The following is a 25,010-nucleotide window of genomic DNA, read 5'->3' as shown; positions in this document are numbered from 1 at the left end:
GTTCCCATGCAAAACCAATCTTGGTACGAAAGGTTTGTTAACACAACAACCTATTCTTGGGTTGAAAAATACGTGCATCTGTGTAAACAGTAAGATAAGTTCCCTGGGAACCCATAAAGGAAAAATGTAAACAACCTGAATCTTAGCACGTACACATAAATCACCTTCTGACCAAAAAATGGAGTAGTAAGAAAACTACCACCTAATAGGTGCCGCAAACAAGGGCTGTGAAAATGCTATGAAATAAGTTATGTGAATAAAGAATTGGCTGTTCTCATGTGAAGAAAATGGAATCTCGGCTAATTGACTACAATAGCAGAAAGCTGTGGAGCAAGCAAAGCACCACTGTATGGACAGGAGGGAGAAAGGGTTGCAATGCAGCTTGACCTACACTTCCAACAGCGTGAGGTTATCCTAAGGCTTGATGTTGGTGAGATTACAAAAGCATCTTTAGAAGCAGAGGTTTTCAGACTTGCTGGATGAATTTCAAAGCAACTAAATGACTTTTACTTTCTGTGGCACCTAAGCAACCTTCAAGAGATCAAAAACCCATCCCAATTTAATGAATGACCATTTTATTTTCATGTATTTCAGTAGTTACAAATATAGTAGTTGACCGAGTATTTGTCTCCTTCTCCCAAGTAACTTTATTAAATAATGAAGTGGGTTTTAAAACAGCTTTTAAGCACATTTTTGATTAGAAAAATATTTCTTGTGAATCCTGGATTAGATAGATATTAATGCTTCCTCTCATATTTTGAAGTAATTCTACATGCTGGTTTCTGAAACATATCCTTTGTTACCTCTCCATAAGAAAAGAAATACAAGCATTTATTTCATACCAGTCTTCTAAGTTTTATATTTTGAGCTTGAAAACAATTGGAAAAGTTTAGTTTGCTATACATATATATATATATATACACCTCTAAATACACAAGATACTGCAATTCATCAATTTAACACTACTCCTCTTACCTGAAGATGGTTACAAAAAAATAGTCCTAGTTGTAACTTTTTTTTACAAGTTGGATATGGTTACAAGATCCTGGATTACAAAATGCTTGATTCCATTAGCTTTTAAAATGACAAATAGGTATTTTAGGTTGATATGCTTTAAAGTTGTGTAGCTTGTAGCATTTGCCATCATAACAAAATAATAAGAGAAAGTTAAAAACGAACTTTACACTTTTTACTTAAAAACCACATAAGAAATGCAATACGGAACATACTGAAATGGAAATTTTTTCAACAAACAATATATAGTATTAACAATATGCAGAAGCACTAAGCAGCAATTTTTCTTTCTTTGTGATACTGCTCCAGCAATTGTTTACTTTCTGTCAATGTAGGACTACAACTAACTGATACTGCATGAAGAGATCTGCAGTTGAAAAATTGACTTGAACAATACCCCACAGATATTCTATTCTTTTAAGCAGAAGAAATTGCATTCTTCTTACACTCATTAAAAAATTATTGTAAATTAAATCCCAACTTCCGTACAATTTACTTTCCTGCAGTCACATATATAACACTGCTATTTCTTAGGCTACCTAAACAGAGCTGGTAAACCTCTGTATTTCCACAGGCAAAAAGGCTGACAGCAAATCTTGAAATATTTTCTTATGAAAAACAACAAAAAATTCCCAAATCATTTGAAAGTGTTGTTAAAGCACTGTATTACGGTTTTAAACTCAAGTAATAACGCAAGCCCACAAGGCATTTCTTTCACCAATACCATGCTGCAACCGAGGGAACCAGCCCTACTACTGTATTATAAAAACTAGACTATTACAGAGGGCTTTCCATCTCTCTACACATCTTTTATCTCTAAAGACAACTAACTCATATTTGAATTTAAAAAAAAAAAAAACCAACCTCAATTCTAGCATATGAAAGTTTCTGGGCAACCCCTATCCCACACTGACTCTAAGCATACTTGGCTATAGATAGGACCTAGCTCTTCCTTCTTCTTCATGGGAGTAAAGTTTGGCCTTTGAAAATAATGAATACTTGAGTATGATCCTAATCAGCATGATCTTAAAGTACCTGCCCTAGCCAAATGCTTTTACAGGGTTCTTTGTGCATCTTTCCAACCCGGCAAGAAACCTCTTGGTGTGATGTAATCCAACACACCCGTTCACACATGGTCAGCTGGAGCAGGCTGCCCTGCACAATGTCCAGGCAGGCTATGAGCATCCAGGGATAGCAACTCCTCAAACTCTCTAGGAAACCTGTTCCAGTGTCTGACCATCCTCTCAGTAAAAAGGTGCTTCCTTGTGTTCAGATGGAATCCCTAACTAACTTGTGTCCATTTAGGCCTGTCACTGAAATATACCGAGAAGAGCCTGGCTCCTCCACCTTCACTCCCTCCTGCTAGGTGCCAAGATCTCCCCCAAGGCTTTTCTTCCCCATGCCAACAAGTTCCAGCTCTCTCAGCCTCTCATCACGGTCCTGTGCTGGAGCTGCTCCACCAAGTTTGTATCCTCCAGGTACCAAGGACTCCAGTACTCCAGATGGATCCTCATCAGTGCTGAGAGTAACAAGGAAGGATCATCTCCCCTCACCTGCTAGGAAAGCTTTGGCCTCTGTTGCCACAAGGTTGCATTGCCAGCTCAGTCAGTTTATTGACGGTTTGCTGGTCACTTACTCCCCAATGGAGCAAAACTTTGCACTCCCCCTTCCTGAACTTCATGAGAATCCTGCCCAGTTCTTCAGCCTGTTGAGGCCACTTGCAAAGGCTGAGTACATCAGTTGGTGGCACCAGCTACTTCTTCCAGTTTATATGATTTCTAAACTCCATCCCATAATTCAAGTTATTAATGATGCTGATTAGTATTGGCCCCATTACTGAGCCACAGGGTACACCACTATTAACTTTCCTCCAACTGGACTTTGTGCTACTGATTAAACCCCCTGTGCCCACTGATTCAGCCAGCTTTTAACCCATTTCACTTTCCTCTTATCTAACCTGTACTTAATCAGTCTGTCTACCGATGTAAAAGGTAAACAACACAGACTGTTCTCCCAACATTCCCAAAGCTCACTGTAGAGGGCACTGAGATTGGTCAAGCAAGATTTCCCTGCTGTACATCAGTGTTGACTACCCTGACCACCTTTTAGAAATGCTTTCCAGGAGGATTCTTTTCCATCATATTACCAAGGGCTTAGGTGAAGCTGATTAGCCTGTAGATTCCCAAATCTTCTTGGTTTTCTTGGAGAGTGGTATTTTCTCTTTTCCAGTCTACCAGAACATCTCTCAATCTCCCTGACCACTCAAAGATAAACACGAGTGGCCCTGCAGTGGCATTAGTCAGCTCCCTCAACACTTGGGTGCAATCTGTCAGGCTTACAGACTTCCAGGTAAAGTGCACCCTAACCCAGTCCTCCACCACCAAGGTTCTGCATTTCCCCTCCGGGGCCTGGAATCCCTGCATGCTTGTTTTACTGTAGTGACTGATGCAAAGGCAACAGAGTACCTCAACCTTCCCCATGACATGGGTCACCAGCCCCACTGGACAGCAGGCTCACCCTTGGCTGTTCATGTCCTTGAAGATGCCCTTCTTGCTGCACTGCCTGAAGGTTGAGGAGCTACCCCACAGCAAATGGCTACTCTGGCTCCTCAGGCCATGTGCCCTTTGCCACACACACAGTGCAGCCCTGAAACTTCCAGGGGCAATAAAGAGAAGGCTTTCATTGCACAGGAGGGCTGTTCAAGAGTCCAAGCTGATTCTTCTGACCTATGCTTTGTGCAGTGGAAAGCAACATACTGAAATGATCTCTCTCATGTTTTGCTCTTTAAAATATTTATACCTTTGTGTATTTCTACTATGATCTCAAATTTCTGTATAAATGTGTAATGTTATAGACATGGTGAGGATATAAGAAATAATGTACTTGGAAGCTCAAGTACTTTAACAGAAATATGAACTGACTTCGTAAAAAAATTACTGCAATTATATTAAGCAAAATAATGACTAAACTTTGCTGATTAGGAAGATGTAAAAGAAAATGAGTGGTTTTCCCTGTAATTTTTACTGCAGAATTCACCTGTATGACTTCTACTTAAACCCTTTTCTTCTCATGCAGCATTACAGTATTTTCCCCCCACCCGTCCCACAAAACAAAAAAAAACAAAGATTCCACTAGGTGTTACAGATTGCACTTTTAAAGCACAGACTCGCCAGTCTTCTGCATTTCCAGTGTCCTATTTTAATCTGTTGACATACACAGTCTTCCATTTTATGAAACTGGAAGATTTCGCCTAAGTACTTCTTTTGATGCTGGAGAAATGTTATCTGGGAAAATTACTTCAAACTCTATAATTAAGTCTCCACGCTGGTCAGGATTTTTGGGAAATGGCAAACCATATCCTATAATTCTTCTTCTCATCCCAGGCTTTATCACTTCATTGACTGTCATGGGTATGGTTCTTCCTTCTATCGTTGGCACATTGAAAGAGCTGCCACACAAAGCCTAAAGAAAGATTGTAATATAAGAAAAAGAAATTGGTTAGAACTTTTTTGTACCTAAAAATGAATTTGGATTATTTAAAAGTTACTATAATTCTAAATAGCATTTCTCCTGTGCACTTCTGAGATGTCAAAATTTACATACAATGTTCCTCTCTTAAAAAGAGTGTTTCAATTTGTCATTGAATATCACTGAATTTATTAATGTTACACTATGGCTACTGGAGGGTAATTGAGCTTGCATGGCCTTCAGAGACTTTATTAAATAATAAGAGAGCTGAGCAGAGTGAACTCCTCACTCATACCTCTCTACAGATGTCAGTCTTCTAAATTTCCATTGGAAATTTTGAATCCCATTTCACTTTTTGTTTGTTTACATTGCATAGGACCTTTTTTCCAATACATTCTCAACCTCTATTATACTGAATTCCAGAATAACACTGAAGTGTCTATAAGCAGAGGCATATCTAATTTCACAGCTGTCTTATGTGAATATTTGTGGTGCCTAAAGAAATCCAAACAATCATTTTGTTGCACCAAAATTAGAATGTTACAGACCTTCTGATTCATCCAACAGTTTATCTTCATTACTAGGATCTCTGAGAATTTTGATTTCTGCAATTTCACCTGATTCAGCACACTTAGTCTACACTGATAATGTCCAATTTACATAACAATGCACTGAGTCTAAATAGGCTTTTATCTGTTAAGGAACTGTATTACCCACATTATCATTCAATATTGTCTTATCTCCCTCCCTCCCTACTTCAGGTGCTTCTGCTGATTTCCCCCTTATTGTAGAATCCTTTAAGGTAGCTTAATTTACACAAAGCTTATAATGAAAGCAAGTTTATTTCTCCACCTGATACTAATTAAGAAGAAAAAACACATTACAGACCCCCAGCTACATCTTTTAAATGACAATTATGTTGAGGCTTCAGAGTCTTAAGAGCTCCGGGAAGTTGTCTTTCTGACTTCTCCTTCAGAAAGCCAGAATGTATTGACTGGAATTGAAACTTAAAAAGCTATACCATTTATGTTGTTATATATAGCTCCTCTTACACCTGTTCACAATTATTTATCTTCATGAAATCAATCTCTATGTAGTTTGAAATCAAACTGCAGTAACTTAGGTGCTAAAAAGGGAGACTTTGTTGGCAATGAAAATACTTAAAACATTTCTGGTTTGTCCTGCAGAAGTAGCAATCACATCACAGCAGCAAGGAGCATACTCTAAGATGTATTTCTTCGTTTGCACTTGTCACTTCAGCCTAATACATCATTAGCTAGAAGGGTTACGTATGAAGATTTAAGACATCTCAACCTTTATTCTTAGCCTTCCACACCCTTATCCTCTGCCAGCTCTATAGTAAACAGCCTGAAATAATATTCCATTTTAATCAAAACAGGTATTGTTTCCACTATAAATGACTGTGCTCTTCAGCCACACACGAAAGTAGAACTAAACACATCAAACATTTGGAGTTCTATCACAAGAAAAACTTACCTCTCTTAAGCTGATCTTAACAGGATACACAATATTTGATCCATCTCTCTTGAAATGAGAGTGAGGTTTGTCTTTAATGATAAAAACAATATCAGCTGGAATTGTGTTGGGTGTTTCATCGCCTTCTTTTGGAAAAGTGATCTTGGTGCCTTCTTTCCATCCTCTTTTAATCTCAATAGTAAGAATTTTGTCCTCCATTCGGACACTTCTGCCATCTGGGTTAAGCCTTTTCCGTGAAATCCTCATTCTTTTTGTGCAGCCATGATAGATCTCTTCCAGTGACACCTTAAGTTCATGGATTACAGGGGGATCTTGTTTACGACGCAATTGGCTGCCAACTGTATTCCTTTCCCTTGGAAAACCATTCATACTAAAACTAGTGAAGGATCCAAATGGATCACCATCCACCTCCATGTCTTCAGTGTCTCTGCCCCCAGGCATCCTCCTCCCAAAGAAGATCTCAAAAGGATTTGTGCCACCAAAGAAAGCTGCAAATGTAGCATGTGGGTCACCATGGAAGGAGTACCGGAAGGTACCACCCTGGCCATCAGATCCTCCTGCTCCTCCTTTAAGACCTAAACAGAAAAAATAAGCAAAGTTAAAAATAAATTGGTAAGCTTTCCTGCTGTACAGTATAGTATAATGATATCAGGATTGATGAGTCAGAAAGATACTTGCAGGAGAGTGAAAGGTCTGCTTTCCAAGGAGGATTCTCCATGAGAATATGAGGTACTAACTAGCAATTCAATAGCTTGAGCTTGAACAGCAACAAAGTTTCTGAAGCTCTAGAAAAACTTAATTCAGAAGAACAGGTATTCTGACAATGCCAATTTTATTTCATGTCATTGAAACCAGTTATTTTAATGAATTAGTGTCTTAAGAGCAGAAGATGGGTTTGCTTGATTTGATCTCTTCTTGTTCTGCAAAGTGTTTTGGGAATTGCATCCTTCTACAAGGTCACTTCTGGGAAAAATTACTCACTATCACATGCAACATATTCCACAGCCTCTACAGCTCAGCTGTAACTCAGTGTTAAATCGTTTTACCCATTTTCCTGCAATTTGTTTTGAGTAAAGGGTAACATGCCAACAGTCAAGCACATGTATGCTTCCTTAATATTCAATTTAGAATCCTAAAATTATCACAGCTTGTGTTCCTATGGTATAAAACAGGTACAAATTGCTGGGAACTCTCTTCAGTGCAGCCACAAATAAAAGCATTATGGAACTTACTAAATCCATTTGGGTACAAAAACCTTGTACACACTATCACTGTGTCTGTGCAAAAAATCAGAAGGTTCTCAATAGCTTTGTTCTATCTCTCATGTAGAGAGATCTAAATCTCATTTGATGCATAACCTTAATGTTGGGTACCAACACTAACCAACTACAACATTAGAATGCTTTCCCCATTTCAATACCAGACCAGAGCAAAAGTACTTAGCCAACTATAGTACATTCTGCTGCTAATGTCAAACATGCAGATCAGGGCATTCAATCTGTCACAGCAGGAGGACACATCCTGGAATAGCTAGCCAGAAGTTACTGAAGGTACATCCAGTTTCTGGCTGTAAAAACACTGAAGTTTCCTCCTTCCTACAAACCTTAACCCTCTGCATTTCCCTTACAACAACTAATTACACTCTCAGAGAAGCTTAGAGACTAACTGAGCCATCAGGAGGTGTTCCCACATTCAACATTCTAAAATATCATACTTTATATCTTTGCCGAAAATACTAAATACTGCTATTTAAGTGTCCTCCTTTATAATTGCAAAAAACATGGCCCCGGGCAAATAGCAATGAGCAGGCCTACTTGTCATAACGGAAGTGATTTTAAAGGGAATGCCTGATACCATATACATTTATGGGAAGGGATGTTATGTTAATGACTTCCTCTGTTGCTCAATCGTAACACTGAAAGTCATCTCAGTCAAAAATGAAGAAAAAAAAATCATCCTCTCCAGATAACCATTTTAGGATAAATGTGACATTTCTGAGGGCTCATTTTTTTGGCATGTTATCGCTGTTTACAATTAAAGCTAAAAAATTGTTCTGGTATTTCATGACATCAGCCAAATTCTTTCCTCTCTAGGCAGGAAGCCAAGGACAACTACAGGCTGGACACCTGGGCTTCTGCTCAGGACTGCTTTGCCTAGATCAAGCAGATTGCCCTTAAGCAAAAATTGAAGAAAAGAATACATGCCTTTTGAACTGCATTTCTAAAACTGCTCTGGTAAGGGAGGGCAGCAGTAAAGAGACCACAGAAAGCTATTTACGGGTGATAGAAACTTTTTCTGTTCAGTAACTTTTAGCCTGCCAGTTATTTGGGGTTTGTAAAAAAAACCCATTAAATTAAGAATTAAAACTTTACCAGCATTAAAGCCTAGCAATGCATCTTATGCTTAAAATCTCATAAGCCAAACAAATACACTGCCTAAAGATGAACACATACCATGTCTTCATATGTTTATTTTGGTTCATGCAACATAATGAAAGTGACCAATCAAAGTATAACAGAGATATACATACCTTCCTCCCCAAACTGATCATAAATGTCTCTCTTTTTGGGATCACTCAACACTTCATAGGCTTCTGCAACCTCTTTGAATTTTTCTTCTGCATGGGGAGATTTGTTCTTATCGGGATGCCATTTCAGTGCTTGTTTTCTGTAAGCCTTTTTGATATCCTCATCAGAAGCTCCTTTTTCAATTCCCAGGATAGAATAGTAATCTTTCCCCATCCTGAGTGCTGGAGAAATTCAGATTTTCCTTGCTGTAAAGAAAGCAGCGTCCAATGTCTCAGCAAGGTGGAGATGCTAGAGAAGGAAAAATAAAAATCAAACTTTGACTTGAAACAAGCAGAGCTGCTACAAAACAACAAACTCTACGCTACAGGAAAGAACGAGCAGACAGCTTGTCCGTGTTTCATTCCGTGCCCCGCAGCTCGTTTATAAACGATGATGACACGCCGGCACGGCCCCGCGCCCAGAGCCCGCCCCCGCAGGCCGTGCCCGCGCTCTTTCTAGAACGCGGGGACGTCACTTCCCCGGCCCCGCTGCGCCTGCGCACCGCGCTCCGCCCGGCCCTGCCCGGCAGCCCGGGTGCAAAGGGTGAAGGCAGCGACACCCGCGCCTTTCGCCGGCAGCGCAGCCCAGCCCAGCCCGCTCCGAGGGCTTGTCCGCCCCAAGGGACGTGCTGAAACCATCTAGAGTAATTATAGCATTTTACTTCACCGTTTCTATAGAGACAGCTGTACATAACTCTTCTCCAAATATATCAACACAGTGCTGTACCCTTTCCAGCAAAGGCTATGAAGAATTTTACACCCGAATCAATGACAAAGCTTCAGAAGGCAAAATTGTTTCTTTAAAAAGAAAATTAAGCCACCCTCAACCACAGCTGACCATAGCCATGTACTAGTAAGCAGTAAGAATGAATCTAAGCAAAAAAAATACCACTTTGTTTATCACAACTCAAGCCATTAAATTAAAGGAGATCAAAACGTAAATCCTGTCTCAGCCTTCTTCTATGGAATAGAAAGTACCAGGATTATTATACAAGTATGGCAATATACCAAACAAATAGCTTTCATCTGATGAGATGCTAATAACAGAAAAATACTTGGTTCTTACACATTTATTTTTAAATGTATAAAACGAATTCTACTACTGAAGTATTTCTCATGCTCCATAGAGAAAATGCTATGAAGTTCTAGCCTGCAAGATTTCTTTGGTACCTCTGTTAAGAGCTATAGGTCAAGAAATGAGCTACATTTATCAGTAGGGCAATGAACTACATGACAGATTAACGCATCTGAAAAATTACTCCTCGCTGGAACAAAGCGCTGAAATACAACACTTTAGGTCCTATCTAGACATTGTCTGTATGAAGACATTTCTAGGCTGAAATGGAGTTACTATTATGGAGGTAATTAGGCTCAACTGCCTTCCTTCTAACAATAAAACCCACTAATCCTCTGACTCAGAGAGCATTATATTTAAAGCCGTTTTCTAGAACCTGCTCAAACTTACAAGAGACTGATTAGAAGCGACAGAAAATGCTTCCTTAACCAGAAAGTACTAGAAAACGATTTGGGGCTTCACTTTCACTTTCTTAACTTGCGTCATCCTCCTTCACACCATTATCTTTTCCAGCGTCTGCAATAGAATTTACTAGATTCCTTCCAGTGTACACAGGATTTGCCTAATTCTTTATCTGGTTTTTTGGGTTTTTTTTTACATTCTCCTTAGAATATGTGTGAAAAGGTAAAGAGAGAATAAAGTCAAAAATTCACCAGAGTACTTCAGAAAGCAAGAACTTTTAGCATAATATGTAGCTATGATTTCAAATGTAAAAGAGGCCAAAGGGTATCAAAAGAAGGAACTGGCTCCCCTTGCCACCAAATCTCTCAGGACTCACTTGCATTTTTGGCACAGTGGGAGTCACAGGGTCATGAAATCAATTACCTTTTCAGCTGAAGGAAGAAGCTGTTGCTGAGCTCCACCTGGAATAAAGCTAATCTTTTACTAAATCACCTTTTTTTTTTACCTTTCTTTTAAAAGTGCTCTTTTAGTTAATTTAAAATTGGTATTTCAGATAAATTCTTTTAAATTCACATCATAAATTCAACATTTTCTCCACTACAAATATTGTATTAAGCACTATGTCTCCTTGTATCACAGAAATACTCAAGCAGTGCAATTAATAGGGCTTTGTGAGAGACTCTACGCACAAACATCCCCCCATTTTGTAACAACACAGTAATTAGTTTCAAGCATTTTATTAACAGCCACAATAATCAGGATTTCTCCTTACATAAAAAGTTTGTTCACCTTAATCCTTAAAACTTACAGAAAAAACTCTGGTAACAACCAAGTTACGCTGGGACTTTTTGCCCAGTATCACAGTGACTCAGTGCTCAGGCATCCTTTCTCTCCCCACAGAGGCGGATGTGCTATTCTGGCCTGAGTGCCGAGTTATACCATAATGATGTAAGCTATTCCCCAAAAATTAAACTACTTAAGATTCTGAGTGGGATGTACAGCAATGACTGTATTACTTCTAATTCCTGCCCTATATGAGATCTTCATGTCAGAATGAATTTATATTCCAGGATCTTGTATTTCTTAAAAGTCAATTCCAGAAAGTATGTCCCTTCTCTATGCTGAGGATCATAGAGATCTTTTGAAAATACACATGGGCCACAGTTCCTCTCACATGCGTACTGAGCTCTTTAAACAGTTTCTAATAGACAGATACTCTCTCAAAGCAGTGAAAACTTTCAATATTATTATTAAAAGACTAGTGTGCCTAAGACTAATAATTATGCTAATAATTATGCTAATAATAATCTGGGTACATCCAATCATACAGCACTTCTTCAGACAGTGAAATCCATCTGGATAAGTATGGTAAGCTTTTACATCTTCCAATTCTGTCATATTAAGAGTAGCTAGATTTTTAGAATTCCAAATATCCGACACTTGCAATTCTTTGCAGCTCTTTCTGTTATTTTATCCCATACTAAGCTCCAGAATTATTACTGAAAGAAAAGAAAATCTTTACTTCATGTACTCTCTTCAAGGACTTCTGCCCCTGCAGTCCCTTCAAATAAGCATAGATAAACAGAAAACAAAACAGCCTTAAAAAAAATTTAGTTATACTGCTACAGTCCTATCTTCCCTGTTACCATATATATCTAGAAAAACACTCTTCTAGACTATGAAAAGATTTTTCTTCCCATATGCTTGAATATCTTTTGTTTAAATGCCTGAATAATTGTCCCCTAAAAAACCAAATAAGCTCATTACCTACAGTGTGACATATGAACTCCTTTCTGGGATTATTTTGTTCTTTCATGAACACTCTGTTTGTTAAATAAACAATTTTGTTTTTCCACTTTCTCCAAGGAAAATCCTTTCAAACCTGTGAAAGCCTGTGGGGGATGGGTTGCTAAAGCTCTTCAGAAAAGACACTCTTTTGAGATGTTTCCTTCTAAATATGTCTCAAACCAAGACAAGTTTCTGCATTTCTGTCTTCCCCTCTTGTAGCAGAACCTGGAAACATCACAGGGCCTTCTGCCAGTATGCCCATTTCCAGAATCCTCGCATGGCAGATACTCCCATTTCAGAGAGTGACACTTTGTGTCCAAGTCCCACAAGCACCTGCAGTGCTGCGCACCTGCAGTGCTGCACACCTGCAGTGCTGCACACCTGCTCAGCCCATGGTAACTGCGGCACACTGGGATGTGAGCTCACCTTCTATAGGGACTTTCACCAAGGGTGGTTCAGGGATTTGACTGGGTTTGCCCAGGCAGCATTAAGAGCATGAGATCCTGCACAGCCACAGCTGCCCTCAGCTGTGACAAGCCAGCAGCAGTGAGTCCTGCAACTCCCTCACCTCCCAGCAGCAAGTCACTAAACTGCATAGCCATAAAACTGGTAAGGCCATAATCCAAGACCTGATAAAGCCTGCTCCTGAAAGAAAGCTAAGGAAATTCTCAGACATACACACGTACTTATCCACGAAGCCACCTCAAAAACGTAACAGATAAAACCTCCTCGCCATCACTTAATTTTCTTCCTCGCTCTACCACATTAACTCTCCAACTGTTGTATCACATTATGACTCAATTAACCCTCTATATCATCAGTTCTTTGTTTAGTCTTCAAATACAACAGCTACATTCCATGTCATTCCATACACAGAGCAAAGCTATCATCATTTCAGTATCAAGTGGTATCTATGAAGACCTTGGTTAAGTCAACCCTGTAAAACAACTTTCCACCAAACTAGATCTGCCTTTCTGTTCTCATAAGCTACTTCAGGGTAATGTCACAGTCCTCCTATTTTGCACTGAGAAAGTTAACAGCCTATGTTTGTCCAGTGCTTCTTTACATCACTGGTTTTTGTTACAGTATAAATCTAAAAAAAAAAGTAATTTCAGTTCAAGCTTCTCAATGTTGACTGGGGTGGGGGGGAATCGTACATCTTCAAATGTAACGAATTGCAAAAAAGGCAAATAGACTATTAAAAAATTTATGGTCAGGAAAACTGAATAAAATTTCGAAAACATACAAAACTTGCCTAATATAAGCAATCTCTTAACTGGAAGATTTTCTGTGTTCTTTGATCAAAACCTACGACATTCACTTTTAACACTAGACTTCCTTTTTTCATCTGAAGAAGTGTATGAAATACATACTAGGAAGCTGAAAATTGTTCCTTTAACAGCTCCACTTCAGAGTCTGACTACTGTATTCCACTTGAGTTAGTATTTCAGTAAAAGAATTGTTGCTTTAAAATGTCTTTTCTGTTATTCTCTCAGAACAACCACAATTGAACTCACCTACATATGGCCAAGAGCTGTACATCTTGTTTGACAGAAAGTGGGGGCAGGGTCATACCACTTGAAGGTCTTTGAACAGCTGTACTGACAACATCAGCTTTTAATCATCTGCTTCATCATTTGCTTCTTTAAAGAAGCCTTCATAACAATCACTGAGATAAATTATGGAAATATTAATAATAATAACATACTGAACTCAAATTATAGATTAATCATAAATTAGCACCAGTATGTTATTTAAAGGAAAAGCTTCTAGGCAGAATAGTGTCAATATTCCCTGAAGTTGAATAAAAATGCTAATTATTTCCTTTAAATTAAGCCATTTCTTCTGTACTTCTCACTTAATAAACCACAGACACAAAACTGAGAAAGACAGGACTAGATCACAGAACAAATTAAAGAGCAAACAAAACCACAAAGGCAAATTCCAGACAGATCACAACTATAAATACACATGTGCACATAAATGTCAAGGCAGAGGAGCCAAATCCCTCCCCAGAAAAACCCTTCACAATTAAGTATCATAGTATTTGTAAACCCACATTAATGAATGGAATAAATTTATACTCATCTACTATGGTTTTAAAGAAGTACACCCATATACAATAAAAAAAATTTCCTGAAACATCATCCATTGTTTTCCCAGAGAAAATAAAAAAGGAAAAAAAAAAAGAAGAAAAAAAAGGAAAAAAAAAAAGGAAGAAAAAAAAAAAAAAAAGAAGAAAAAAAGAAGGGAAAAAAAAAAAAAGAAATAAAAAGAGACGACTCTTCTCCTCACCATCTTTAACTGGATGTAGTCGTGGCCCGAGCTATGTTCACATTTTATATACACTTTATACTGTGAATAAGACCTGGTACATGCCAGCCCCGCTCATGAAGTCTATTATTAAACAGAGTTTCAGCACAGAACTATTCAGTAGCTGGTCTCATACATAGAAATAAATTTTTGGAGTTATCAACAGAAGTAACAGTTAGTTGATTTTGAAAAAATATATCTAACAGAAAACGCAAAGTGAAACCTGCAGAGCATAACAGTTCTTTCTAATTGATGGCCCTAAAAGAAAAGGTTCATTTAGTCATGCACTTCATACCCCAGTAAGCTCCAAATTTATCAAATTTTTACTTCAGTTCTGTGGAAACTGCTATTGTGACAGAAGTATAAAGTTAACTGTACATAAGGATTCTGGGGCTGATTTTACATCTAAATAAATAATCATAAAAGCAAAGTGAAATGCCATATAGGCTACAATTAAGTTTATTATATACAAGTTATACCAGTCCTAGCATCAACAAAAATTTTTCTATTTTTTATTGGCAATATGTCTTTTAAAACAGCGTCTATAACTGGAATATAAATGAAATTCCACCAACAGGCCAAAGGACATATTTTTTAAGATCTTCTGTGGGAAACCTTACTTTAAATATGCATTCCGGAATTTACATCTGTAGTAAAATCTCAAACCAGAGATACACTGTTACCACTTTAGAATCTCAAAAATGAATTTTTAAAAGCATGTGATTCACATAGTCTTCAATTTTATTTGGAAAAGACTACACGACAAGATGGCTGTTAACAAGTTTTTAAAAATTACTTTTAAATTTTTAATTAGTTTTCTTCAGGAAATTATGTCCATTACACACTGATCAGAACATTGCAAATTTCCATCTCATACCTCATTCCTGTCTACTAAGTCACAATCTCTACTATATCAGATAAACAAAAATACTCTTGGAATAATCCCCCACATTTTAACTGTTCACCACTCAGAAGGAATGAACAACTATTTGAAAATAAGCAGAGTTCTTGGGACTCAGCAATGATGTACTGATTGATGAAAACAGAACTAACTCCCTCTTGGGAGTTTGATTAACTACTTTAGCCAAGTACCAGATCTAGAAACTCAAAAGGAAGCATCCAAAGTACACCCACACAAAGCAACACAAAGTATTTCCATCTACAGATTAAGACTTTCCTCTTCAGAAAGAATACAGAAATGTTCAGAAAGAAAGAATTCCAGAGGTGCTTTTCAATTACTTACTTACATTCTGTGTCCATTTCAATTCCTACTCATGTATTTTTATAGAGGTGTTCTTACCCAATTTGAGTGGTCAGAAAAAATGCCAATCATGCAAAACATTTAACAGGTTCTCTCACATTACTGACTACGCCTGTTTAACACACTAATGCAAACTTCAAGTGGTTAAGAATGTTGTCACATACTTTTGTAAATATCTGTATGGAAAAGTGCAGTGTCTATGTAAGGTAAAAAAATCTCCTGTTATTACCAAAAAATGCCCCACATTCACAGTGAATCTGAAGTTCTGTTTCCTCCAAGAAAACGCTTGATTTTAACAAGTTCTGCACAATTCACTACTTAAGCTATCAGTCTGGGGCAAAGAAAGCAGAAAAATATTATAGCCACAAAACTTCTTTCAGTTTTACATATAAAAACCCTGGATTTTTGTTCTAATTACCTGCTGCTCTGATGGCTATCACTCAGGAATTTACCCAAGCCTCAAGGAATTCTGTCCTGAAATAGCCCATATGCAAATGAAGGGTTAGACTTAATCACACTGTACTAGTCAGGTTTCTGACTCGCATCACCAACCTTCTCTGTTGGTTATATAACAAGTAAAGATATTTAATATCATGAACAGCTTAATGCTTTGTGTATGTTCCATTTCCCTCCAAGACTAGCTGCGTTTTATTCGATTGTAGAAAGTCTTACAGTCCTTCTGTAAACTGTTTTAAGCAAACATGTTAAAGACATGAAGACAATCCAAGTCTTTCAGATTCTCCAGTGCCAACACACTCAGACCCTAAATGTTACCAATACCATCACAAAGGACTGAGTTACTGGATGTGCATATACTTTATACATAGCCACGGGCAGACTACACCACTTAATAAAATACATGTTGTTTAGAAAAGGTTAAAAAAGTACTGATTAATTCTGATCAGCATCAAAAGGAATACAAGATTGCTTGGTAGCCAGAAAAAAAAAAGTAAATTAAGGATTAGGAGACACTAGGACACAAACCCCCCAGAAGATATTACTCTAGTATTATGTGAATGCTACTGTACCAATAGTACATCTACAGTGTAACACTCAGCTATTCTGCCTCCTTCAGCTCCCCCAAACCATGGGTATTATTTAAAATAAAAAATGTTCAGAAAATCATAGCAGATAATTTAAAAATGCATGTATTTCCACGTGAGAAACAAGTGAGGAGGATTGAATTCTTCAGGCTCCAAAAAACACAGAAGTCACAAAGGTCTGCAAGGTCAACAAATGATTGAGAAAGGAGGAAAAGAATCGTTTATGACGGTCTATGCCCATTGCCAGAGCCAAAGTGTAATCAGAAGAAGCCAGTTTAAATAATAAAATGAAGTTCTACAAGGGATAGAATTCCCTGCCAAAGGACACTGGAGACTCAATAATGGTGTCAGTGGGACACTGAAAAAATACTATGTAAGAGATGCACTGCAAGTTTCTTAAAAAAGAAACCAGAGCAGGAATGTCAGACAATTAAAAAAACAGTGAAAAAATGAGTAGACCTCTACTTGTTTGTCCTGCAGATGTGTTTATTATACAAATCTTGGAAAATAAGCAGTGAATATTAAGTATATCAGTACTGTTTTCCACATAAGTGAAATAAAGAGGTGGTGTTTACAATAAATATACTTTTTTAAAGCAGGTATTTTGTAAAACACTCTTGTGAAGATGTTTCAAGTATTCCTGTTTTCAGTAAAAGCGAGGCTTTATTTGACATTCACAGTCAATGGATTCAGCCCCACTCCTGCAGCACAAAATGGGCAGAAATATCTCTAAAAATACAAGGACAGAGTGGGCAGCTCATTCTGTAGTCCAGCATTCCCCACCCCACAGCCAGGGCCAGCTGGCACAAACCAAAGTCACATTTGCTCTGGGCTGGCTGAGGCTGGACACGAGGCCAGGCAGCTCAGACCCAGAGCTGTCCCTGGCTCCCTACCAGACCTTCCACCAATGAGCCCCGGTGCAGGAGAACCTCTGTGATCTAACACCAGCGCTATGTACTGATTAACAGGAACAGGACAATGGAAAACTCAGCACAAGTTTCCACAATAAGCCTTGCTGACCTTCCTTCAAGAAACTGGAACTGAAGAAGGTGTTTCAAAGGCACTTATTTCAACACCCTACATAAAGTCAGTTATCACAGTTCTGACCCCCCAGGAAACATCAGAACAGGCAGTATGTTATACTTAATATTTACTTTGATGGCTGTAGTATAGAATAGCTCTTTTAGCCTTTCATCTGTAGAAAAAGGAGGATATCTACCTATGGATGCTGACAATTGGTCTGAAATTAGGCATCAGGCACAGCAGCAGTGTCTGTGTGAAATCATTCAGATAATACTTTCACACAGGCCTGAGAAAGTGGCCTGGGAAAAATAAAGGAGGAACTAAAAACAAACATCGGGAAGTGCAAAACGATCAGCAGGTGGTGTTTTTCCAACATGTTTACTGGAAAAGGTGTTTACAAAAAGGGTGTAGACTCTAAAGACCACTCATATGAATTGTGCCGAAGTACTCTATAACAACCATGTAGAAGAATAAAAATTGCTCTCATTTTATCATATCGAGAGTTACGTTGTTATTTCTATGCTGTCTGAAAACCAGTAACAACATCTACCACCTGTAACCATTTATTGTTGTTTACCTTAACCACAGTAGCAATTCCTTCACCCATAACAAAGTAACCCAATGGGGTTTTTTTTCCCCACCAAACAATAAACCAACCTGCTGGATTAGCAAAAATACAGCAACACAGAATCAGGGCACCTTAGAATAAAGATATTCCTCACAGATTAGCTCTTGCAAAACAATCTCTGTGATGCTGGCACAGACACAACTGAGACCTGACCTGATCTGAACCACAAGTCTCTTTCCAATGGTTCTCAGCCTACCATCAGTTATTTAGATTTGTCCTATTAAAAAAAAAAAAAAAAGCCACACTACCCCAACACACTGCTGGGCTGGAACATTCATTAGTGGACCATAACACATTATAGAAATGTTTTCCTAACAATGAATATACTCTACAGGTTTACAAAGAAGACTGACAGACTCATCTATAATTTTATCACTACTTCAGTCATGTTCCATAAGTAAGGAACAGACAGAAGTCATGTCAGCAAGTTATCTTTTCTTCTTGCAAAAGCACTAGATTTTTTATAACATAATTAAAAAGCTATTAATAAGAAACAACTGAATAAACATGACAGTGATCATTGTTACAAGTCACATACAAGAGGGGGAGGGTGAAGGATAGCTGGAAGATGCTTGCACAATCCCTATGCAAACTCTGCTTGTGTTTTCTTGAGGGTTTTTTCCCCTTTAACAATGGCAGAAGTTATCAGTTTCCAGTAGAAAATGTACTGTTTTTTCAGCTTTGATGTAGAGATGAACTGCAAACAATAAAGCCAGTTGAAAAGCGACCCAGCTACAATGTGTTGTTTTAATTGCTGTTACACTCATGCAAGATGAAGGTTATTAATGCACTACCAAATAAGGGACTGCCCACATTTTTGCTGTGGACATGTGATCCCACTGTTCTTACATAAGCAAAAGGAGGTGGTCACACGAGATGCTTTTTCCAGAGTGTGCTCATCCCACCCAGCTGCTCTGATTCATGCAGCCAGTTTTACATGCAAGGCTGAAAACACACACACTGAACCGTGGTACAAAGACAGGAATTCAAAAAGGAGATGTCAGCACAATGCTGTTCAATATGAAAGGAGAACAGATGTCAGTAAGCATGTACTTCACCTACAGGAGACAGAAAGACAAGCAGCTCTAGTTACATTTACTACCATCTGCTGTAACAGAAGTCAAAATAGTTGCTCACTAGTCTTTGCAATGTTTCAACCACATCCCATAGCTAAGTTATGCTTCACAGCTGATTTCTCCCTTCTTCATCAGCCTAGAATTTTTTTTTCCCAAGATAAAAAGCAATTTAATAGATCTAATTTGCAGTTAATATCTTAAATTACTTTATTCCTCTAGATTAAATAGTGCATAGCTAGCTACGAGGTAAAGAAAGTACGTGGAAAGATAACTCAGCTGAAAAATATCTAGGCGTTCTCAAGTGATAGCAAAGTTCTGTATCTATTCTACTAAGAAACTATTGGCACTCTACAGTTTCCAGTTCCAGAAAATTTTCCCTCACCCACAACAGAAGTTCAAACTCTGCACAGGAGCAAGTCCTACAGAGACACGGCACTGTAAAAGTGACACGTTTTCTTCTTACCTTTTCCCTGCCTCTTCTAAAAAAAATCAGTACAAAAACCGGTGATGAATCAGAGTACAGCTGCAAATAAAGTCATGGAGATTACAAAGTTTTATGAAAATACTACACAGAACCAGTTCACTCATAGGACATAACCCTAACCCATGACAACGAGAAAGAAGGAAGTAAATTATCTCCTTTCCATATTTTCTACAGAAAATTGCCATACTGAACACATTTACAGGTATATTTCTTTTTTGATTCTTTAAACTGAACTTACAAAATCTCCTGTTCTTTTGCATTCTACATTTAGTCAAATTATAACATTCACTGATCTTTTGAGTGGTGTTTGAGATGAATCCTGTAACATTCATACCTTTCTAAGCCTATGTAAAACGGTTACTGATTTATTAAAGAAAAATATCCTAATACAGTCACAAACTCCACTGCAAATGTTTATTTTTCACAAAATATGGGCGTGTCCCTTACAACAAAGTTGAAGAGGATTTTCAGGTTAGAGAAGCTTGTTACAATCATGGTTTTACAGACTGAAAGAATCAAGACATTTAAAGCTTCTAACCCATCTCTTCCATTTTTCTTTCCTCAGAATCAGAAAAGATTTACCTTTCTATGTTTGGGGTACTTTTCCCTAATTTATGATAAGATACATGCACGATTTGTCTAAAAATAAGATGCTCTGACTCACAAATTAAGAAATACAATTGTTAGCTTAATTAAACAGTATCAGAAAGAATACTAGTAGAGATCAGGCGTTGTAATAGGGAAGTACACCAATCCCTTTAGAGCAATCAAGCTTTTCCCACTTCAAGACAAGAATTCTGAATATTAATTATGCCTTAAATAAAGTATCTACTCACTAATTAACAGGACTTGAATGCACATTTTTCAGTGTATCGCTGGCAGAGGGATATATTAAAACACTTCCATCCTCTACAGCTACTACTGCATTACTCATTGTTCTCCTTTCACAGCCTCTCAGTCCCCATCTCAGCCTTTCTTTATCTCCATTCATATGCAACTTCCACTCCTAGCTCCACTGCCCAACTAATTTCAAGCACGGCCTTTCACTCCTCTCCCCCATTAGGGAAGAATTTTGCAGATGCTAAGAGCCAATTCTCTGTGCTCTCAAAGCTTTTCCTCCCATGACATCCCACAAAAACACCCAACCCCCTCGAACAAGTCAGTGGCTGAGCACTGATGACACGATCATGCTGACTAATATTCTCCAGCTGCATTTTGCACCACATTCCTCCAATAGTGATCCAGTCTCTGCACACTGCAGCTGTATCTAAGGAAGAAGTGAGTGTTCTCTGACTTATGCTCCTATATCTGACACACCCAATGCAAGGGTGACTCAATGCAATTTGATAGCCTCCTGTAAGGGAATCAAGATTTTAAACGAGATTCACAAGAGTAAAAGCTCTATAAAGACCCTACATTTATACAGCTTCTCTATAAAGTTTCAATACACCAGAACTTCTTTTAAGAAAGGCAGCATGACTAAATGTAAGCCAAAAACACCAGATATGACTTTTTTTCCCCCAAACTCGCTATGTAAAAGCTATCCAAATACTATCCAAACCGTGGATCTGAAAACTGTAATTACTACTTCAGTGCACATGTAAATATGAAAACTCATGACAGTTGTTTGGATAGAGCACATCTCTCTATCTTCTCTCAGCAGTTATTTAAGGGAGCTTTCTACTGATAATGTTGCAGATCCTGGACACACTTTGCCAGTGCAGGAGTAGCAGCTGACAGGGTCTGAATCAATTGATCAGCATCTCCTGAAGTGATGAAATCATCAGACACCAACTGCAGATTTCAGCACAGCAGCAATGACTTGCAGAAAGCATGGCAGGCACATGTATAGCATCACAGTGGTTTTCCTCATCGAGAACATAAGCACTTCCCCTATACAGATGTTCAGTGTACTAAGGTAAAGCGAAGAAAACCCCGTGCTACCCAGAGGGTTGCAGAGGCAACTTGGTAAGAAATGTAATTCTTCACTTACAGATCTTGTGAGAGGTCTCCTTACTTGTACCATAGAACCACTTCTTTCAGGACTGCCTTACTTTTGGACTGGTCACCACAGAGCAAAGTTGACGTGAATTTTAAAAGGGAAAAAAACCCCCAATCAACCCAGCAGAACTCAATGAATGCCTGCACTGAAGTGCCTTTAGTTATGCTGAGGATTTGTGTCAGTTCCACACTTTTACACTGATGCTTTTGTGATACCTGAACTAATATAGAAATACCCTGAGGACCCTTTGACAAAATTAAGGATTCTTTCACACACAGTATTTGATTATTTTTTTTCCTCAGAACCATCCATTACTGAAATCTGTGACAGCCCACACAAATAAAAGGTTTTCTGACTTGTCAAATATTTACACTAGCTGTTTCTCAGTACACATCCAGTAAAAGAATATTTTAGTCTGATGATTACTGCAAAAAACAACCATTATGGTCTGAAAACCATGGGAGATGTCATAATCTAGTAAGTTCAGTTAAGGGAGACACCTTCCTCCAATCTCTAAAAGAAAGTGAAGAGACCTTTTAAAAATCCATATTCTTCTATTTTTCATATTGCCAACTATCTCTTTATTAAGATTCTGAAAGGTAAGAGGTCTATTTCCCTACTATTCATCCTTCTTTAGTAAGACTGAGTTACTGTATGAAGTGAACCTTATTTTACTCAACAAAACCGAAGTTCTCATGCTCTAGCAGCCCAGCACAAACAAGTACTTACATCAAGCACATTTAATTTCCTAGAAGGCAGACTGGATTGGGAAAACAGGCAACGCAGCTGACTTCCTGCAAGTGAGAAAGCAGGGCATCCTGGAGTATGCTGCTGTGACACTCCAGCAACAGACCTGAACGAATACTGCAGTTAGCACTGTTATTCTCACCCCACTCCATTACCAGATTAAACAGAAAGAATTCATCTCATTAGGATCATTTTCTTAACAGAAATATCACTTAATAAAGGGAAATGAAGACAGAGTGCGTAAGAGATGTGGTTTTCTAGCAGACAGGTTTTCTCCTCTTCAATTCACTAAATCTCACGTTCTGACTGTAAAGTCTGCAGTGGCTTCAAGAACTCCGAGGACTGAGGAATAATAGATATACTAAATATCACTCTCAGCTTTCAAATAAAGCATCAGCTCCAAGACTAGTAAAAAGCTGATTAAAAACTCTGAAAATTAACATTCACCTATCATCAGTTATTTATGAATTCAACTAGAACACTTACACTTCGTACCAAACAAGAGGCATTACGACTGCTTAAAATCATCAGCATTACACGGCTATTGCCTTGTCTCACAGAACTCAGCAAAGAAACACCGGCCCATTTTGTAACTGTAAACACAAATCACACTGATGCTCCCCTTCATCCAGTAAGCTGAGTGCCAGAAAACGCATAGCCTGTGGCCAGGACTCGTTTCTACGTGTCACAGTCAACTACTATTGCTCAACTAAAATTAGACAAGTAAGTACGTGCTATACACAGTCAAACCATTAGTAGCTAAGAGAATGAAAAAATATTGTTTAGCAATAGCAACAAAGAGTCAAGCACAAGAATTAAATTCCCACTCTCCAAGCATAATTTTACTTTTTCCTCATCTCCTCCAGATAACACAGCTACATTAATGGAAAGGATAAGCTAATTCTCATGTACAGGCTTTTCCAGCAAAACTATCACAGCAGCAAGTTTCACTCAACTGTAATAATAGACTGTCATCTGCCTAGAAACATGCAGGTATTTTTAACTTTGTGGAATATATATATATATTCTCTTATCATCCTTCTTAACTATACTACCCCAATAGTGTTAAGGGAGCTAAAAATCTAGCACTTTTTAGCTTCCTTTCATGAAGTTACCTGCACTGGAGAATGCAAGATAATCTGAGCTCAGCAACACTGTGACTTACAGACTATTATCCCAATTACAATCGCCTCAAGGCAGCATGAAACTACAAGGCAGCACTGAAGGACAGGAAAGGGAAAACACTGAGAGGTATTTTCTTATGCGAAACCAAAAGTCCCTGCACACAGTCCCAACCCACGCTAAGTCCAAAACAACAAAGTAAAAGCACTGACAACAAAGAAACACACTCACTTAAGCCTGGAAGAGACTTGCCACGCTTCAGTTTAAAACCACATGTTTAAAAAAAAGGTATGACGTTTACGTAAACTAGGAGTCCATGAAAAAAGAGCAATTAAATGCATATATTCTTTAAAAATTGTAAAGCATCTCAGAACGGTACACAACGCCGTAGTAGAGCAATTCCCTTCGAGTATTACCCAGTCTCTACCGCCATGATTCCTAAGTAGATGTTCTACGACCTGATCCTGATGTGAAGCCTTCACAATACCGTCATCCACATTCAGCATGACAGTTCATCCCCACCAGGTCACGGGGCCTTAACAGGGCCCAAATTAAAGAACTACAGACCCCAGTTTTTCATTAAAGCTTGTGCTGCGCAGCCAAGAAAAAAATCCCCCAGCTATAAAAATCGTACCTGAGCAATGAACACTTTCAGCTAAGAAATAAACAACCATGGACCCTACAGGTTGAAGCAAGAGAAGCTCCGTAAAAGGAGAGAGCCGGTCCCGTTTCGCGGGGTGTGGAACGACCCAAAAATCCGTTCGAAACGAGCGGCCGCGCCCGCAGGATCGCAGCGGGCAGAGGGCCGCGAGCAGCGGCGGGACGGGCCGGCCCTGCCCCTCGGCCCAACGGCTCCGCCGCTCCGCCGGCTCGGCACCGGCCAGAGAGCCGCCCCTCGCCCCTGCCGGCCGCGCTGCCCCGTCAGGCGCCACGGCGGCTCCCCCGGAAACAGCGCTCACATTATTGTCTGTGACAACGCCCGGCGGCCGCGCACCGCGAGAGCCTCTCCCCAGGGCACCGCCGCCCTCAGGCGGGAAGAAAGCCCGGCCTGCCCCCCTTAGCTCGGGGCAGCGTCCCTGCCACCGCCACCGCCCGCTCCGCAGCCCGCCCAGGTACCAGCCGAGAAGGCAGAGCACCCCCAAAGCGTAGTCCGGCGCGGGCAGGCGGCGCTGCCGCAGCCCCGGGCCCGTCTTGCGCGCCTTCCGCACTCACCGAGCGACGCCGCCGCCTCAGTCCCGGCCCGACCGTGCTCCCGGCAGCCCCCGCAGCGAACCCACCGCTCCCACGCGCGCACCCGCGACTCCAAACCAAATGACGCGAGAACTGCGCGCTGCCTCCCCCCGCGCGCTGCCCTCCCTTCGCCCCACGTGACTCTCCCGGCCCTATCAGCAGCGTCTCCAAGCGCTCGCACCTCCCATGGAAACATCGCGATCTCACCGCTCCCCCTGCAGGGCGGCCCCGGAGACCCCGCGGGGCCGGCTGGGCGGGGCCGGGAGAAACG

General features: G+C 39.4%; 1 protein-coding gene across 2 annotated transcripts; it reads right to left on the bottom strand.

Moving 5' to 3' along the window:
* Positions 1–558: 558 nt before the first annotated feature.
* Positions 559–24,875, bottom strand: DNAJB4 (DnaJ heat shock protein family (Hsp40) member B4). 2 transcript variants are annotated; one of them, XM_063407340.1, is made up of 4 exons: positions 24,722–24,875; positions 8,510–8,795; positions 5,980–6,554; positions 559–4,476 (listed from the first exon to the last, which is right to left on the bottom strand). In XM_063407340.1, exons 2-4 carry the CDS (start codon positions 8,718–8,720, stop codon positions 4,243–4,245), a joined length of 1,020 nt encoding a protein of 339 aa, XP_063263410.1. In that variant the 5' UTR covers positions 8,721–8,795; positions 24,722–24,875; the 3' UTR covers positions 559–4,242. The 2 variants fall into 2 exon arrangements, with proteins under 2 accessions (XP_063263410.1, XP_063263411.1); XM_063407341.1 differs by lacking the exon at positions 24,722–24,875 and adding an exon at positions 24,144–24,280.
* Positions 24,876–25,010: the final 135 nt, after the last annotated feature.

This window comes from Prinia subflava, chromosome 10 (assembly GCF_021018805.1).
Source record: "Prinia subflava isolate CZ2003 ecotype Zambia chromosome 10, Cam_Psub_1.2, whole genome shotgun sequence".
NCBI classification, from domain to species: domain Eukaryota; kingdom Metazoa; phylum Chordata; class Aves; order Passeriformes; family Cisticolidae; genus Prinia; species Prinia subflava.
Note: the sequence above shows the minus strand (reverse complement) of the source record. Positions and strands in the feature narration are given on the sequence as shown.

Bases quoted from the DNA above. Each gene is read 5' to 3' on its own strand.
- DNAJB4 (XM_063407340.1), bottom strand. From the start codon at position 8,720: ATGGGGAAAGATTACTATTCTATCCTGGGAATTGAAAAAGGAGCTTCT. The intron at 6,555-8,509 runs GTATGTATATCT...TTTTCTGTTTAG, and splicing joins TGATCAGTTTGGGGAGGAAG to GTCTTAAAGGAGGAGCAGGA. The intron at 4,477-5,979 runs GTAAGTTTTTCT...ATCTTTCTTTAG, and splicing joins TTAAGATCAGCTTAAGAGAG to GCTTTGTGTGGCAGCTCTTT.